This window comes from Anabrus simplex, chromosome 6, assembly GCF_040414725.1.
Source record: "Anabrus simplex isolate iqAnaSimp1 chromosome 6, ASM4041472v1, whole genome shotgun sequence".
Classification (NCBI taxonomy): domain Eukaryota; kingdom Metazoa; phylum Arthropoda; class Insecta; order Orthoptera; family Tettigoniidae; genus Anabrus; species Anabrus simplex.
Window position 1 is genome coordinate 347,845,700 of NC_090270.1, and position 18,245 is coordinate 347,863,944.

General features: G+C 47.8%; 2 protein-coding genes and 2 non-coding genes across 4 annotated transcripts; all 4 read left to right on the forward strand.

Annotated features, from left to right (window-relative positions):
• The first annotated feature begins 590 nt into the window (after positions 1-590).
• LOC137501249 (histone H2B) lies at positions 591-962 on the forward strand. The gene has a single exon (XM_068228155.1). The coding sequence runs from the start codon at positions 591-593 to the stop codon at positions 960-962; it is 372 nt and encodes a 123-aa protein (XP_068084256.1).
• A 699-nt stretch (positions 963-1,661) lies between these two features.
• On the forward strand, positions 1,662-1,780 carry LOC137501378 (5S ribosomal RNA). The gene has a single exon (XR_011018522.1). It is a non-coding gene; the product is annotated as a 5S ribosomal RNA (ribosomal RNA).
• A 12,766-nt stretch (positions 1,781-14,546) lies between these two features.
• LOC137501250 (histone H2B) lies at positions 14,547-14,918 on the forward strand. The gene has a single exon (XM_068228156.1). It carries the CDS (start codon positions 14,547-14,549, stop codon positions 14,916-14,918), a length of 372 nt encoding a protein of 123 aa, XP_068084257.1.
• Positions 14,919-15,617: 699 nt separating this feature from the next.
• LOC137501379 (5S ribosomal RNA) lies at positions 15,618-15,736 on the forward strand. The gene has a single exon (XR_011018523.1). It is a non-coding gene; the product is annotated as a 5S ribosomal RNA (ribosomal RNA).
• The last annotated feature ends 2,509 nt before the right edge of the window (positions 15,737-18,245 follow it).

Below are 18,245 nucleotides of genomic sequence, written 5' to 3' on the forward strand. Positions count from 1 at the left end.
GTATCCCCACACTTAGATCTCAGATAAATAAAATAGTGAGGATGACCAGGGCTAGGATCCTCTCGAACCAATCAGAGGACCCTGGTATTTTACTGCTAAAACGGGTCATGAGGACCAAGAAGCCTAGTACTCGCCTGAAGTACCGTGGCCCTTGGATCCTCTACGACCTGTTTTAAATTCGAATCGGCCAACCTTTCGGTCTATTCCAAATTGAAACCTTCTGTCCACTAAATTTTTCTCTAAATTACTCTCCTGTTAAGGGCCGTTTCTTAAGAAGCACTCTGATAAAAATTCCGCTCCGATTTAATTTTCCCTTTTGAGCACGTAAACTGAAGCGAAGAGGGGGTTTCTTTTCTGACTATAGGCCTCCCAGCCTATCAGACAGACTGCTTTTCCCCCACCAGTGTAGCGAGAACAGTGACTTTTTCGCCTCATCGGCAATTCCTCGGACACAGATGAGTAGGGGGGCATCATTTTCGCCCCGGGGCTCCCATCCACTGGCCATCACCAAAAAAAAAAAAAAAAAAAAAAAAAAAAAAAAAGTGCCCCCAGCCATTCGTTTGGATTCTCAGTAGCTACACGAGACAACCATGCCTCCTAAGACTAGCGGAAAGGCCGCCAAGAAAGCCGGCAAGGCCCAGAAGAACATCTCCAAGGGAGATAAGAAGAAGAAGCGCAAGAGGAAGGAGAGCTACGCCATCTACATCTACAAAGTACTTAAACAGGTACACCCTGATACTGGCATCTCCAGCAAGGCGATGAGCATCATGAACAGCTTCGTCAACGACATCTTCGAACGTATCGCCGCTGAAGCTTCCCGTCTGGCCCACTACAACAAGCGCTCCACCATCACTAGTCGGGAGATCCAGACTGCCGTCCGTCTCTTGCTGCCCGGAGAGCTGGCCAAGCACGCCGTCAGCGAGGGCACCAAAGCAGTCACCAAATACACCAGCTCCAAGTAAGGAGCTACAGGGAATAACCACCCTTCTTAAGAAACGGCCCTTTTCAGGGCCACCACACCTTTAAAAAAAAGAGCAGTTGTGTTAGCCTCTTACCCTTAAGCAAACCAAAGGCAAGTGAAAAGGGGGACATCACATCAAAGTGGTTAGCATTGTTACTTTAAGGTCAAAAGAAATTAGAAAACCTCATAATAATAATAATAATAATAATAATAATAATAATAATAATAATAATTATAATAATTATAATAATAATAATCGTCGTCGTTAACACCATCATAGCCGGACGGATTATTCAGTCCTTTTGCCGCTTGAAACGACAATCGCACCGCCGTCAAGAACAACAACAACAACAACAACAACTACTACTACTACTACTACCACGGGGCCCTGGGTCTTTCTTTCTTTCTTTCTTTCTTTCTTTCTTTCTTTCTTTCTTTCTTTCTTTTCTTTCTTGAGGAGATTGGTTGGGATTGAATGTAGGCCCTGGGTCGAGTTGGGGTTAGGTTACGACGAAGTGAGGTTAAAACTACTCGGGTTAGGTTCCGCCGCGCCCCGCCGCGCGCGCTCAGTACCGCCCTCGTACGCTCCTCCGTCGCGATCTCCGAGCAAAGTCTCGTCTCGACAACGCGCCCGCCCACCTCCAAAGAATAAATAACCGTTGCCTTCTGTACACATGCATCTATGAAGACTTCCTTTCTCGCCAACGGCCATACCATGTTGAATACACCGGTTCTCGTCCGATCACCGCAGTTAAGCAACATTGGGCGTGGTCAGTACTTGGATGGGTGACCGCTTGGGAACACCACGTGCCGTTGGCTCAATTCCCTTTTTACCTACTATTCTGATCTCTAAATAACCCTTTATCATCAACTTTAGCCTTACGGCTGCACAAATGTCGAAATTGATCGATTTTTGTTACATGTGAAACTAACCAGATGTTCTTAACTTTCCAACATGATTCAAGTTTATTGTAGATACTTAACTTCCTCCGAGGTGCCCGCCTAACCTGACCTGACCTGATGATGATGATGATGATGATGATGATGATGATGATGATGATGATGGTTGTTATTATTATTATTATTATTATTATTATTATTATTATTATTATTGTTATTATGCGAGAGAGAGAGAGAGAGAGAGAGAGAGAGAGAGAGTGTGTGTGTGTGTGTGTGTGTGTGTGTGTGTGTGTGTGTGTGTGTGTGTGTGTGTGTGTGTGTGTGCTGTTATTTTTCTTTTAGGTTAGTGCAGCTTAGTGCGCCCTGTCTGTAGGAGGCCCCTCATGGATACTTAACTCTTCATTCTACTACGTCCTATTTCGCGTAAGATTACAGGTAAGAAGGGTAATCAGTGCCAGGGCGGAACGTGGGTTCGAATCTCCCTGCCCGCCAAGAAAATCGCGAGGAAGATGGTTTCCAAACAACGTCATCGACACTGTCGTGATAACAATGAAAGCCGTGTCCTAGCAACCGCACGCCGCATGTAGCAGCCCTTCAAAGAGGCGAAAAATGATTTCATTTTATGTTCTTTCAGGTAAGATAAGATACTATCGCTGACCCGTTGATATAACGACGACGTTCGGTAATAAGTTGCAAGTCTGTTGTGCGCTATTCTCTGCAGGTAACTGGGCGTCTCTCATAAGCTTGCTTACGAACGATGATGTACTAGTGCAGGAGAGTGACCCTTGTGCGCGTGTTCCGACAAATCGTAGCATTGACTCCCAGGACTTTGCATTTCTACCTAAGATGAGACGGTTTCCTAATAAGACTGAGAAAGTAACGTTTTCACGACAAGTGTTAGTTGAAAGTGTCGTGACGTTTTAGGTTAGGTGACGTGAGGAAAGTGCTCGATTTCAGTAGCCTGCACGTCGGCTGACCGACCTTTCGGCAAGTGATGAATTCCATAGAACTAACCTCAACTCCCCATATCATTACCGTTACCGTCCTGGATTTAAATAGGCCATTCTGAGCTCAACTTGGCGAGTTCGATTCCGGTTCACTCCCTTGGTATTTGAATGGCCAAACACGTCGGCCTCATGCCTGTAGATTTACGGGCACGTAAAATAGAAGAACTCCTGCGGGACAAAATTTCGCCTCAGCGGCGTCTCCGGAAACGGTAAATAGTAGTTAGTGGGGCGTAAAGTAAATAACATTTTTCACTACCTACCACTACTAGTTCCTGTTAGGCCGGTAGGGATTTTTCGTACTTCGGCAATAATACGTCCATTTGCCCAGCACCTGAACACTGCGTACCTGTACGTCCTACTTTTTCCTCCTTACCTTAGTACTACCGGTTAGAATTCAAAGAATAGGGAGGTTAGGTATCCTGCGTCTAACACGGTCGCCCTTTCACTGCTACCCGGGTCCTATATCCTCTTTTCTGCTGAAGACAAACACCTCAACTTCTCTTCTTAATGTTATTAACTACAATCATCATCTTCATTACCTGATTGCTTTCACGAGTTCGCAGGAATTGATAGGCCTAGAATGGAGACCCTGTTCTAAGACATGATTGCAGCGAACCGAGAAAAGGGGCATAAACTGATCGTGGATCTGCTAACTTCAAGCTAAATTACGCACACTTTTATCATCACCAGTCTTGAAAACTGGGAAGGAGGCCTGCATCTTCTCATTACAGGGTAGATGCTAGATATTTCGGGTGCAAGATACTGCAGGTTAGGCTTGGATAACCTAAACTAATTAAGAAAAAATAAAAATCTTGAGGTACCGTACCGGTACTGGTCTGGTCTAGTCATACGAAGAGTAACCCTAGCGCAGCTGGCCTAAATACCATCAGGTCCCTTTACGCATATCCTCCCATGAATGTAAATGACTCGGTACCCCTCATTACGGTACTTCAATTGATATTTGAGGGAAGAGGACTCCTAATCCTCCTGTTTTCTTCCCAGGGTATTCTTTTACAGCACAAACTTGAGTAGTAGTAGTAGGAGTAGTAGTAGTAGTAGTAGTAGTAGTAGTAGTAGTAGTAGAAGGAAGGAAGGAAGGAAGGAAGGTTGTAGTCAGGAAGGGCATCCAGCCGTATAATCACACCGAATCCACATGGCGAGAGAAGTTGTGTTAACCGTGCATCTACCCTGTGTTAGATCCTTCCTTCCTGATTTCCATCTGCAAGTAAGAATTGAACGTCCAACGTGTTAACCCAACACGTATTCCTGCAATTCCCGGCGTCGTTCGGACCAGGAGAAAGAAAGAAAGAAAGAAAGAAAGAAAGAAAGAAAGAAAGAAAGAAAGAAAAAGTTCCTTACACGTCGAAAGGGACATAGCATTCTCGCGGTTTCGCACTTTACTGACCTTATTCTTTTTTGAGGTTAGGTATGCCGCTGTACTTGTAAGTCAAAGAAGTAATTGCGTAGCCTTTTTGTAATTACATTCGACGTAACCTCAAACTTTAATACTATTATTTGAAGTCAGTTCACGCGATCGTCTTCGTTCTATGCTGCTAATAGTGTGATCGATTCTCGGCGCAGCCAGTAGGTTATTTTAAGGAGGCATACTCTCACTTAATGGCAGCTTTGAGACCAAAGGTCGGTTACGAAAGTTAGGTAAAAGTCGTCGTCGTCGACATAGTAGTAGCGGTAGTTGTTTTTTTTTAAATAGCCTTAGCCTACTGTTGTTGTTGTTGTTTGAGTCACCAGTCCGTAGACTGGTTTGATGCAGCCCTCCACGCCACCCTATCCTGTGCCAACCTTTTCGTTTCTATGTAACTATTGCATCCTACATGTGCTTGTCATGTCCGTACCTTGGTCTACCCCTACAGTTCTTACCGCCTACACATCGTTCTAAAACCAACTGAATAAGTCCTGGGTGTCTTAAGATGGGTCCTATCATTGTATCTCTTGTTCTCATCCAATTTTTTCTGAAGTTGTTCTCTGTAGGCAGCTCCCTCGGAAGCTTCTGTCTACCTCAAGCTGTCCAACTTGAGGGAGGACGCGATCGGCTGTAATATTGGAACAATTAGTAATACCGCCTGGTGTAGATATACTATATATGGGCTTCTTTTCGATTGTGAATAGGCCTAGAGATATTCGGTCCTGGCTTTGTTGCCCGGGGTAGGCGGGACGTTTCTACCAGGCTGTGCTTCCCTCCTACAGGTCAGAGACAAAGTCTTTTGTGAGACTTAACCGGCTGTCTTCCGGTCTGGGCCTTTAGGTACGCCCTGAAATACACCTAGACGTTCTAGGATTCCTCTTTAACTAGGCTTCTCTTCTCTTCCCTTACAAGGGCCTTAAAACAGCAGGAAGTGAGAGAGGGTACCTGACCGTGAGGCAAGTGCCTATGGCCCTAAATACTGCGACTAAAATGAACTTAAAGAGCTAGCAAGAGACCTGGAATCTGACAAGTCGTGGAAACTAGTCCCTAATTTATATGTTTCCTTCTTTATGCCCTTTTATGCAATGCTATTAGAGGCAGATTACGGTGGGTCTCCTTGCTACTGCAGAAATCCACCTGAAGGCCGAACGTCCCTTGCTCTCATTCGAAAGTGGCTAGAGTCCACGAACAGTTCTCTGCCTTGGCAGCTAGAGGAAGGATGGGACTTCCTTCAGGTAAGCGGTGGTCGCTCCCGGGGGCGTCGCGACGACGGCGGCTGCCCCTAAATGTCGGCATGGAGAGGGAGCTGAGGAAATGCTGTCCATGGAACACACCTGCGCCAGGACGCCCTGAACAAGGCGGGCAGCACTTCTTTCATTTGAGGAGCAGCATTAATCCTTTGGCTATCCCTTCCTACCTTGAACTAAACCTTCCGCCGCCCCCACGGGACGCAGGGTGCACGAGAAAGGAGCTAGGAAGCACGTCCCCAACTTATCGCCGCGCAGCCCACCCGACAGCTAGCCTCTGCTGTTTCCTGCGCGGTCCGAGTAGCCTGATACACTCCGCCATTCGGGAAAATTTAACACATCATTCGCACCGTGACCATGGCTGACACTGCAACAGCATCGGCAGCATCCGCACCCGCCTCGGCTCCGGCCCAGGCGTCGCCCAAGAAGAACAAGGCTTCCGCATCCAAGAAACCTCGCACCAAGCCTGCACATCCGAAAACCTCCGAGATGGTGGGCAGTGCCATCAAGAGCCTCAAGGAGCGAGGTGGATCTTCTCTCCAAGCTATCAAGAAGTACATCTCTGCCAACTACAAGGTGGACTCTGAGAAGCTGGCCCCATTCATCAAGAAGTACCTGAAATCTGCTGTGGCTTCCGGAGAGCTGGTCCAGACCAAGGGGAAGGGAGCTTCAGGTTCCTTCAAACTCGCCTCAGCTGCCAAGCCGGAGAAAGCCAGCGCAGCCCCTGTCAAGCGGTCCGCCGCCCCCAAGGAGAAGCGCATCCCCAAGGCGAAGAAGGCTGGGGGAGCCAAGGCTGCAGCCAAGAAAGCCATTTCCAAAAAGCCTGCTGAGAAGAAGAAGGCAGCTCCTGCTCCCAAACCAAAGCAGAAGGCTCCTTCCAAGGCTAAGAAGGCCGCCAAGGTGCCCACTAAGAAACCTAAGGCACCTAAGCCTAAAAAGGCCGCTAAGCCCAAGGCCTCGCCTAAAAAGGCACCTGCAAAAAGGAAGTGAGAACCCTCGAGGTTCTTACACTACCCGTGCACCTCTTGCTCTCACGAGAGCGGAGGTTGCAAAAACGGCCCTTATCAGGGCCATCACCTTCTTTCTAAAAGAGCCTATGAAGTCTTTGAATGTGAACCCTGGCCTCTCTCCTACCTCTGTCTCATAAAGAGGCAAGTGTGCACAAGTGCCCCACTACTCTCTTATTATTATTATTATTATTATTATTATTATTATTATTATTATTATTATTATTATTATTATTTAGTATTTTCTTTACTGTTATTGCACTTGGAGTTTTCCTTAATCCCCTTGGCACAACAACCACCATCAAGATTTATATACTTTGTTATTATTATTATTATTATTATTATTATTATCAACATCGCCTTTATTATTCAGTATTTTCTTTACTATGATTACTCTAGGACTCTTCGCATCGTCCTGTGGAATAAAAAATAAAATAAAAAAACCCACCGCCATCCAGATGTATATACTTTGTCGTTGTTGTTATTATTATTATTATTATTATTATTATTATTATTATTATTATTATTAAGTTTTGTGTCTACTGCGCTTGCACTTGGAAGGTTCACATCATCCCCTGGAAACAACAACAACCACCACCACCACCATCATCATCATCAAGATTTATATTATTATTATTTATTTCCTTTTAAAGAATATTTTAATTCACTGCCCGTGCTAGCTCAGAGACTACGACTGCTCTTTCTGGGATATTTTGGTGGCCCTGAAAAGGGCCGTTTGGTGAAAGGTTCAGCGTTAAGCTAGCTCTGGACTTAGGCACGCTCCCCTCGGATGCGGCGGGCGAGCTGGATGTCCTTTGGCATGATGGTGACACGCTTGGCATGGATGGCACACAAGTTGGTGTCTTCGAAAAGACCCACCAGGTAGGCTTCGCTGGCCTCCTGCAAGGCCATGACGGCCGAGCTCTGGAAGCGCAGGTCAGTCTTGAAGTCCTGAGCTATTTCTCTCACGAGCCGCTGGAAAGGCAGCTTGCGGATGAGCAGCTCGGTGCTCTTCTGGTAGCGCCTGATCTCACGGAGGGCCACGGTACCGGGCCTGTACCGATGAGGCTTCTTCACTCCACCCGTGGCAGGCGCGCTCTTACGGGCAGCCTTGGTTGCCAGCTGCTTGCGGGGGGCCTTGCCTCCGGTGGATTTACGTGCAGTCTGCTTCGTCCGGGCCATGACGTACGGTACTCACTGTCGACACGCTGCAGGGAGAATAACAGGAGCTCGCTCCCGCTCGCCTTGTTTTATTCCTTCGCTTCCCCCTCCCTGTGCTGCTGCAGCGCTGCCATTCGCTAGCCAGTTGCCGACGTCACCGGGGCCAGGCTCGTTCAACAAAAGCACAGGCAAAAGCGGGGCCTGGCACATTCGAGCTCTGAACTCGCTGTTGTACTGATCTACCATGACCGGACGAGGCAAGGGAGGAAAGGGACTCGGCAAAGGAGGCGCCAAGCGTCACAGGAAGGTGCTCCGAGACAACATCCAGGGCATCACCAAGCCTGCCATCAGACGTCTCGCCCGCAGAGGTGGGGTCAAGCGTATCTCGGGCCTAATCTACGAGGAGACTCGTGGCGTGCTCAAGGTTTTCCTGGAGAACGTCATCCGGGATGCCGTAACATACACCGAGCACGCCAAGAGGAAGACCGTGACCGCCATGGACGTAGTGTACGCCCTCAAGAGACAGGGACGTACCCTTTACGGTTTCGGCGGTTAGATCTCTTCCGAGCGTGCTCCCGGCAGGGGGCATGCAGTGTTTAAAAAAAACGGCCCTTTTCAGGGCCACCACTTACCTCTCAAAAGAGCTTAGTGTCCCGTGTCCAGTACTCCTCTAGCATTGCTTGTGCAGCACTTCTTCCTAGGAGGTACTGTACTGTACACTTCTGCTCGAGCCCTGCAGAGAAGAAAATATGCCCTCAACGTTAGTAATGAAGTCTAGTCTGAAGTTTATTTTTAATGGACACTAGATATCTGTATCTGATCCTCTCTCTCTCTCTCTCTCTCTCTCTCTCTTTCTTTCTTTCTTTCTGTCTTTCTTTCTTTCATTTGGAAACTAATCACATGGCTTCTTTCTAAATAAATAAATAAATAAATAAATAATTAAATAATTAAATAAATAATCTGATAACCTACTCCAGTTTTGAAGGTTATACCGTAAACTGGTATGATATTAAAAGTACTTCTTATGAAACCTTCCTTCCTTCCTTCCTTCCTTCCTTCCTTCCTTCCTTCCTTCCTTCCTTCCTTCCTTCCTTCCTTCCTTCAATAAATAAACTGTGTAATATATCTTTAAGTTGGCTAGGCTATTTTCTGTCCTAAACACTAAATTCCAGCATCTGTTGCTACTGAAGGGACACTAAACACAGTTCTTCTCTTTGTTGTTGTTGTTGTTGTTGTTCTTCTTCTTCTTCTTCTTGGTTTCACTATTATTATTATTATTATTATTATTATTATTATTATTATTATTATTATTATTAGAGACTTATATGTACTGTACTGCTCTTTCTCTTTTGATACGTCTTTTACTACTGAGCAATAAAGCCTGACAAGCAACTCTTTCCTTAACCAGCTGGTGGCCCTGAAAAGGGCCGTTTTTTAAATTTTTGCCTGGGAAACCAAGGCTAAGGCAATTAAGCCTTCTTCTCGGTCTTCTTGGGCAGGAGCACTGCCTGAATATTGGGCAGCACACCTCCCTGGGCAATGGTCACACCAGACAGGAGTTTGTTTAACTCCTCATCGTTACGTATGGCCAACTGCAAGTGACGGGGGATGATCCTCGTCTTCTTGTTGTCACGGGCTGCATTGCCTGCCAACTCAAGAACTTCAGCAGCCAGGTACTCCATGACCGCAGCCAGGTACACGGGGGCACCAGCACCCACTCGCTCTGCATAGTTTCCCTTGCGGAGGAGACGGTGGATACGCCCGACAGGAAACTGCAGGCCTGCACGGCTGGAACGGCTTTTGGACTTGCCCTTAACTTTTCCTCCCTTGCCTCGTCCTGACATGATGCTCTGCTAGTCTGCTTCGCACCAAATGGTATTTTTTCCGACTAGTGACCACCAGTTTTGTACTCTGGCAGGTTACGCGAGCCAGCGAGCCAGCCAATGAGGCTGCAGCTAGTTCGCCCCCATTGGCTAGTACGACACAGGCGTTTTCTTTCAAATACACGCTGAAACCGGGTGCCCCCAGCAGACAGCATCGGGACTTTGTTCAGTGCACACTGTGTTTGTACTAGTGCTCTCTGATAGTGCCTGGTGGTGCCGTACTGTGTTCTTGTTTTTGTGTTCGTCTTGTGTTGTCCGAGTGTTTATCTTACGCCGACCTAGCTTTGTTTACGGACCATGGAGCCCCCGCCTGGCGGCGGCGGGGCCCCTACCCGAGCCAAGGGGCCGACTGGACTGTCACAACAGCCTTCGACCTCTACGTACCCGCTGCCTACCAAGGACATCTCCTCTGAGGAGGACTCTGACACCAGCGCCCGGCCGCCTGCCAGGTCGCTTATTCATCTTCTGCCTGCCGGTGAGACCCTGGAACAGCAGGCTGCCCTGCTGAGGAAATTTGCTGCCAAGAAGACTGACCCTGCCTGGACTACTGTCAAGAGTAAGGTAAATAGACGCCGTAAAATTAAGGTTCGCTTACTGCGCCGTTCCCCAAATTCTGGCCAATTACAAGCATATGTACCTACGAGCAATAGTTATGCTCCTCTTTCGACTGTTTCCGCCGGTGACAGCACCGCTGCCGAGGCATCCACGGTCATGCAGGGCAACCCCAGCACTGTACCTGCCTCTGGCCCCCCGGCCAGTGCCTCCCGTTCGGCGCCTGCACGGTCTGTGTCAGACGGGGATGGGACAGCCCAGAGCACCGCTTCCGGCGGGGGGAACGAGTCAATGGAAGTGGAGGCTCAGCCTTCCGCTCAGGCGGGGGCTCCGCCCTCCGTCCCCAAAAGGAAATCGCTTCCACCCATTGTGGTCTATGATAAATCTGATTACCAGCGGCATTTTCGCCACTTAAAACAACACTGCACTGGTGACGTCAGGGTCATTAACACTCGTGATGCCCTGAAATATCATGTGGACAATGAGGCCGATCACCAGCTGGTGACACAATATTTCGAAGCTTCTGCAGCCCCTTTTTACTCTTACCAACTGCCGAGTAAGCGGCTTCTTAAGGTTATCGTCCGAAATATTGTGTCAACAGTCGGCACCGACTGGGCTAAAGAGGAGCTCGTCGCACTGGGGTATGACGTCCGCGACATCTACCAATTTACTCGGCAGGATTCTGCCACTAAGAAAATTATTCCCCTCAGTGTGATGAGCGTAACTCTGCCGAATACGGAATTCTCCAGAACTATCTACTCTTTGCACTACCTTTGTGGGTCGAAGGTAACCATTGAGGCATACCGTGGTCGGGAGGGGCCCTCCCAGTGTTATAAATGCCAGCGGCTGGGTCACACAGCCAATTATTGTCGTATGGCCTTGCGCTGCGTTAAGTGCGGCGACAACCACTTGGCTGCTGCCTGTCCGCTTGCCCCGGAGGCCGCAGCCAAGTGTGTAAATTGTGGAGGGGAGCATCCCGCTTCTTGGCGTGGCTGCAACCTCTTCAAGCAAGCCATTGAGCAGAAGCAGAATGCAGAGCGCTTGAAAGCCCTGAAGAAGAGTGCTCTGCCGCAGTCTCGCCCTGTCACCACGGGGGTTACTTTTGCGAACGTCCTTGGTGGCAACGCTACCCCCTCCTCACATACCCCCCCAGACGCTGGGACGCCTCCTCTCGACCTAGGTGGTTTAGCTGATATTGTTGATCTGTGTCGGCAGATCAACTTTAGTAGACTCATCCCTATTCTTAGGGATACTATGACGCAATTGCGATCGTGTACAACTACACTTGACAAAATAGTGGTGCTGATTAATGCTGCTGTGCAGTATTTCTCAGCCCCCTAGACAGACGCGACTGACGCCACACACAATGGACTTGACAGTAGGTGCGTGGAATTGTCAAAGTGTTATCGGTGAGAGGTACGAGCTTGAGGCTTTTATCTCTGACCATAACATTGATATCATGCTATTGGGTGAAACATGGCTAAAAGAGCACATGCCCTTTAAAATAAAAAACATGGTAGTTTACCGGAAAGATAGAGTCGGAATGAAGGCGGGGGGTGTGGCCGTGTTGGTGAAGGCTTCCCTGACCCATCACGTGCTGGATCCCTTGCCCCATTCCGTACTAGAATCACTTGGCATCGAAATCCGACATCGAAACTACCACTACCGTATTTTTGCCGCTTACTTACCGCCTTCAGCGCCCCTCCATCTTGCCGATCTCGATGCTCTTTTAGACAACTCCGCTCGTGTTCCCACCCTGATAGTCGGTGATCTCAATTCCAAGCACCCCGACTGGAACTCTAGGGTGGTCAATCCTAAGGGTAGAATTCTCAGTCAGTATATGAGGGATACAGACGTTCTGGTATGTGCTCCTGTTGAGCCTACCATTTATCCTGCGAATGGTTTACCGGACGTCATTGATGTGACAGTTTCCAAATTTTATAACCGGACTATTGACTTTCTAGTCCCTTCCGAGCTAAATTCTGATCATAATCCCATTGTGTTCAACCTTGCCTGGGACCGTTTTGATGCGCCGTCTCGTCCCAACCTTCGTGCCGACTTGGATTATTCCAAGTTCTGCTCTCATGTGGACAAAAATTTGCACCCCTTTGACCCTTGCAGCCGGGATGAGGTCGACCGGGCTGTTGAGCATCTTACTCGTAAGATTCTCAATGCCCGGCGGCACGTTCAAGATGCTGCTCAAAATTCTCGTTTGCCTTCTGGTTCACATGATGACGAAGGTCTTTCCGATCTCCTCAAGGATTTGATCAAGATCAAAAATAGTTACCGGAAGAGATGGCAGCTCTATGGCGATCCCGCTGACCGGGCTGAATACAAGGAGCTAGCCAAGGTCGTCCGCCAACGCCTGCTGGAACGCAAGATTGAACAATGGGAGGACCTCTGTCGCACTCTCTCTGACAACGATTCCGACCGCGATTTCTGGCGGGTAACTCGCGGTCTGAAGCGGCAACGGGAACCCCGGCGTGCGATTCATGGCCGTCGGGGTCTCGTTTTCTCCCCTTTGGAAAAAGCTGAGGCCTTCGCTGACTCGATTGAGAGTCAGTGTGTACCCCACGATACGGCTGACGATGATGACGTTACTGAACGACTGGTAGCCCGCAAGGCCTCAGCTTTTCGGCTAACTAGGACGCCACGTGACCAAGTGACTGACGTAACACCTGCGGAGGTCCGCAAGTGCATCAAACGGCTAAACGAGAATAAGTCTCCCGGGGCTGATAGTGTGACGGTCAAGGAAATTAAATCCCTCCCCTATCGAGCAGTAGTCTTCCTTGCTACTATCTTCACAGCCTGTCTTTCTTTGGGTTACTTCCCTTCGGCCTGGAAGACTGCCAAGATGGTGGTCATTCCTAAGCCGGGGGAGGACAGGCTGTTCCCACAGAATTATCGACCTATCAGCCTTCTTTCTCACCTTTCCAAAATTTTCGAGAGACTTATTCTTCATCGTCTCAAGGGTTACCTTTCTACCAGTAATATACTGCGACCAGAGCAGTTTGGCTTCCGGTCCAAACGATCAGCTCCCCTAGCGGTTTTACGCTTAGTCCAGTATGTTACGGGATCGTTCAATATACGGCGTAGTGTGCCAGCGGTATTTTTCGATGTCCAAAAAGCTTTCGACACCGTCTGGCACGACAACCTCATCGTCAAACTCGTGGAACAATTTAAGGTTCCCACTTATTTGGTCAAAATTCTTCAATCCTACCTTAGGAATCGGCAATTTTTTGCTATTTGTGAAGGTGCCAAATCCACCCTTCGGCAACTCCTTGCGGGCGTGCCACAGGGTGGAGCCCTTTCACCTATCCTCTACGCCCTGTACGTGAACGATCTCCCGAAGGTTCCTGGTGTGGAAGTTCAACAGTTTGCGGATGACATCGCAGTTTATACCGCTCAGCGACGATATTGCGATGCCACCGCCAAACTTCAAGCTTGGATCGACAAATTTTTATACTGGTGTACCAAGAACAAGGCAAAAGTAAACCCGGACAAGACCCAAGCGATTCTGTTTTCGTACAGACGGCCGAAATTTCGTCATCTTCACATTCGCCGTCGAGAGTTACCATGGCTGAGCAAGGTGCGGTACCTTGGCTTGATCATCGATAGGGGCCTCACCTGGAGATGGAATATAGACCAGGCCCTCCAGCGGGCGTACGCCCGGGTGGTGGCCTTGAGCCCCCTTCTATTTAACAACCACCTAAGTATTAGGGTCAAGCGGTCCCTTTACTTAGCGTGTATCAGGCCCATTATCCTCTACGGTTGTGAGGCCTGGTGCTATATTCCAAAGACGCCTCTTGGTCGTCTCCAGGTGCTTCAGAGCAAGGTGCTTCGCCGCATGTCCCGCTCTCCATGGTACAAGTCCAATCTCTGTATTCATCGTCAGCTTCAAGTTCCTACCCTGTTTGAACAGATCAAGAAGGTGGTAAAGATGACGAAGTCTCGGATTCTTCTTTCCCAGTCGAGCGACGAGGGCATCGCCCTGCTAAAAAGGGTAATCAGGACCAGGAAACCCAACACTCGTTTCAAGTACCGGGGGCCCTGGCTCCTGTACAACAAATTCTAAGTTTCGACCCCGTTTATTCTCACGTTCTAAATTCTGTTTTTTGAGAGGACCCTTCTCCCTTGTTAACACCTGACGTCACGTAGCGATGAGGGGGTTTTCAGTTCTGACCTGCCGTTCTCCGGACAGGACAGAGTGATTTTCTCCCCCCCCAGTGTAGGCAAAAAGCGATTTTCCTGGCTCATCAGGGATTCCACGGACACCGATGAGTAATAGGGCACTATATTCGCCCTGGGGCTCCCATTGACTCGCTACCTTGGAAAAAAAAAAAAAAAAAAAAAAAGGGTGCCCCCAGCCATTCGTTTGGATTCTCAGTAGCTACACGAGACAACCATGCCTCCTAAGACTAGCGGAAAGGCCGCCAAGAAAGCCGGCAAGGCCCAGAAGAACATCTCCAAGGGAGATAAGAAGAAGAAGCGCAAGAGGAAGGAGAGCTACGCCATCTACATCTACAAAGTACTTAAACAGGTACACCCTGATACTGGCATCTCCAGCAAGGCGATGAGCATCATGAACAGCTTCGTCAACGACATCTTCGAACGTATCGCCGCTGAAGCTTCCCGTCTGGCCCACTACAACAAGCGCTCCACCATCACTAGTCGGGAGATCCAGACTGCCGTCCGTCTCTTGCTGCCCGGAGAGCTGGCCAAGCACGCCGTCAGCGAGGGCACCAAAGCAGTCACCAAATACACCAGCTCCAAGTAAGGAGCTACAGGGAATAACCACCCTTCTTAAGAAACGGCCCTTTTCAGGGCCACCACACCTTTAAAAAAAAGAGCAGTTGTGTTAGCCTCTTACCCTTAAGCAAACCAAAGGCAAGTGAAAAGGGGGACATCACATCAAAGTGGTTAGCATTGTTACTTTAAGGTCAAAAGAAATTAGAAAACCTCATAATAATAATAATAATAATAATAATAATAATAATAATAATAATAATTATAATAATTATAATAATAATAATCGTCGTCGTTAACACCATCATAGCCGGACGGATTATTCAGTCCTTTTGCCGCTTGAAACGACAATCGCACCGCCGTCAAGAACAACAACAACAACAACAACAACTACTACTACTACTACTACCACGGGGCCCTGGGTCTTTCTTTCTTTCTTTCTTTCTTTCTTTCTTTCTTTCTTTCTTTCTTTCTTTTCTTTCTTGAGGAGATTGGTTGGGATTGAATGTAGGCCCTGGGTCGAGTTGGGGTTAGGTTACGACGAAGTGAGGTTAAAACTACTCGGGTTAGGTTCCGCCGCGCCCCGCCGCGCGCGCTCAGTACCGCCCTCGTACGCTCCTCCGTCGCGATCTCCGAGCAAAGTCTCGTCTCGACAACGCGCCCGCCCACCTCCAAAGAATAAATAACCGTTGCCTTCTGTACACATGCATCTATGAAGACTTCCTTTCTCGCCAACGGCCATACCATGTTGAATACACCGGTTCTCGTCCGATCACCGCAGTTAAGCAACATTGGGCGTGGTCAGTACTTGGATGGGTGACCGCTTGGGAACACCACGTGCCGTTGGCTCAATTCCCTTTTTACCTACTATTCTGATCTCTAAATAACCCTTTATCATCAACTTTAGCCTTACGGCTGCACAAATGTCGAAATTGATCGATTTTTGTTACATGTGAAACTAACCAGATGTTCTTAACTTTCCAACATGATTCAAGTTTATTGTAGATACTTAACTTCCTCCGAGGTGCCCGCCTAACCTGACCTGACCTGATGATGATGATGATGATGATGATGATGATGATGATGATGATGATGGTTGTTATTATTATTATTATTATTATTATTATTATTATTATTATTGTTATTATGCGAGAGAGAGAGAGAGAGAGAGAGAGAGAGAGAGAGAGTGTGTGTGTGTGTGTGTGTGTGTGTGTGTGTGTGTGTGTGTGTGTGTGTGTGTGTGTGTGTGTGCTGTTATTTTTCTTTTAGGTTAGTGCAGCTTAGTGCGCCCTGTCTGTAGGAGGCCCCTCATGGATACTTAACTCTTCATTCTACTACGTCCTATTTCGCGTAAGATTACAGGTAAGAAGGGTAATCAGTGCCAGGGCGGAACGTGGGTTCGAATCTCCCTGCCCGCCAAGAAAATCGCGAGGAAGATGGTTTCCAAACAACGTCATCGACACTGTCGTGATAACAATGAAAGCCGTGTCCTAGCAACCGCACGCCGCATGTAGCAGCCCTTCAAAGAGGCGAAAAATGATTTCATTTTATGTTCTTTCAGGTAAGATAAGATACTATCGCTGACCCGTTGATATAACGACGACGTTCGGTAATAAGTTGCAAGTCTGTTGTGCGCTATTCTCTGCAGGTAACTGGGCGTCTCTCATAAGCTTGCTTACGAACGATGATGTACTAGTGCAGGAGAGTGACCCTTGTGCGCGTGTTCCGACAAATCGTAGCATTGACTCCCAGGACTTTGCATTTCTACCTAAGATGAGACGGTTTCCTAATAAGACTGAGAAAGTAACGTTTTCGACGACAAGTGTTAGTTGAAAGTGTCGTGACGTTTTAGGTTAGGTGACGTGAGGAAAGTGCTCGATTTCAGTAGCCTGCACGTCGGCTGACCGACCTTTCGGCAAGTGATGAATTCCATAGAACTAACCTCAACTCCCCATATCATTACCGTTACCGTCCTGGATTTAAATAGGCCATTCTGAGCTCAACTTGGCGAGTTCGATTCCGGTTCACTCCCTTGGTATTTGAATGGCCAAACACGTCGGCCTCATGCCTGTAGATTTACGGGCACGTAAAATAGAAGAACTCCTGCGGGACAAAATTTCGCCTCAGCGGCGTCTCCGGAAACGGTAAATAGTAGTTAGTGGGGCGTAAAGTAAATAACATTTTTCACTACCTACCACTACTAGTTCCTGTTAGGCCGGTAGGGATTTTTCGTACTTCGGCAATAATACGTCCATTTGCCCAGCACCTGAACACTGCGTACCTGTACGTCCTACTTTTTCCTCCTTACCTTAGTACTACCGGTTAGAATTCAAAGAATAGGGAGGTTAGGTATCCTGCGTCTAACACGGTCGCCCTTTCACTGCTACCCGGGTCCTATATCCTCTTTTCTGCTGAAGACAAACACCTCAACTTCTCTTCTTAATGTTATTAACTACAATCATCATCTTCATTACCTGATTGCTTTCACGAGTTCGCAGGAATTGATAGGCCTAGAATGGAGACCCTGTTCTAAGACATGATTGCAGCGAACCGAGAAAAGGGGCATAAACTGATCGTGGATCTGCTAACTTCAAGCTAAATTACGCACACTTTTATCATCACCAGTCTTGAAAACTGGGAAGGAGGCCTGCATCTTCTCATTACAGGGTAGATGCTAGATATTTCGGGTGCAAGATACTGCAGGTTAGGCTTGGATAACCTAAACTAATTAAGAAAAAATAAAAATCTTGAGGTACCGTACCGGTACTGGTCTGGTCTAGTCATACGAAGAGTAACCCTAGCGCAGCTGGCCTAAATACCATCAGGTCCCTTTACGCATATCCTCCCATGAATGTAAATGACTCGGTACCCCTCATTACGGTACTTCAATTGATATTTGAGGGAAGAGGACTCCTAATCCTCCTGTTTTCTTCCCAGGGTATTCTTTTACAGCACAAACTTGAGTAGTAGTAGTAGGAGTAGTAGTAGTAGTAGTAGTAGTAGTAGTAGTAGTAGTAGAAGGAAGGAAGGAAGGAAGGAAGGTTGTAGTCAGGAAGGGCATCCAGCCGTATAATCACACCGAATCCACATGGCGAGAGAAGTTGTGTTAACCGTGCATCTACCCTGTGTTAGATCCTTCCTTCCTGATTTCCATCTGCAAGTAAGAATTGAACGTCCAACGTGTTAACCCAACACGTATTCCTGCAATTCCCGGCGTCGTTCGGACCAGGAGAAAGAAAGAAAGAAAGAAAGAAAGAAAGAAAGAAAGAAAGAAAGAAAGAAAGAAAAAGTTCCTTACACGTCGAAAGGGACATAGCATTCTCGCGGTTTCGCACTTTACTGACCTTATTCTTTTTTG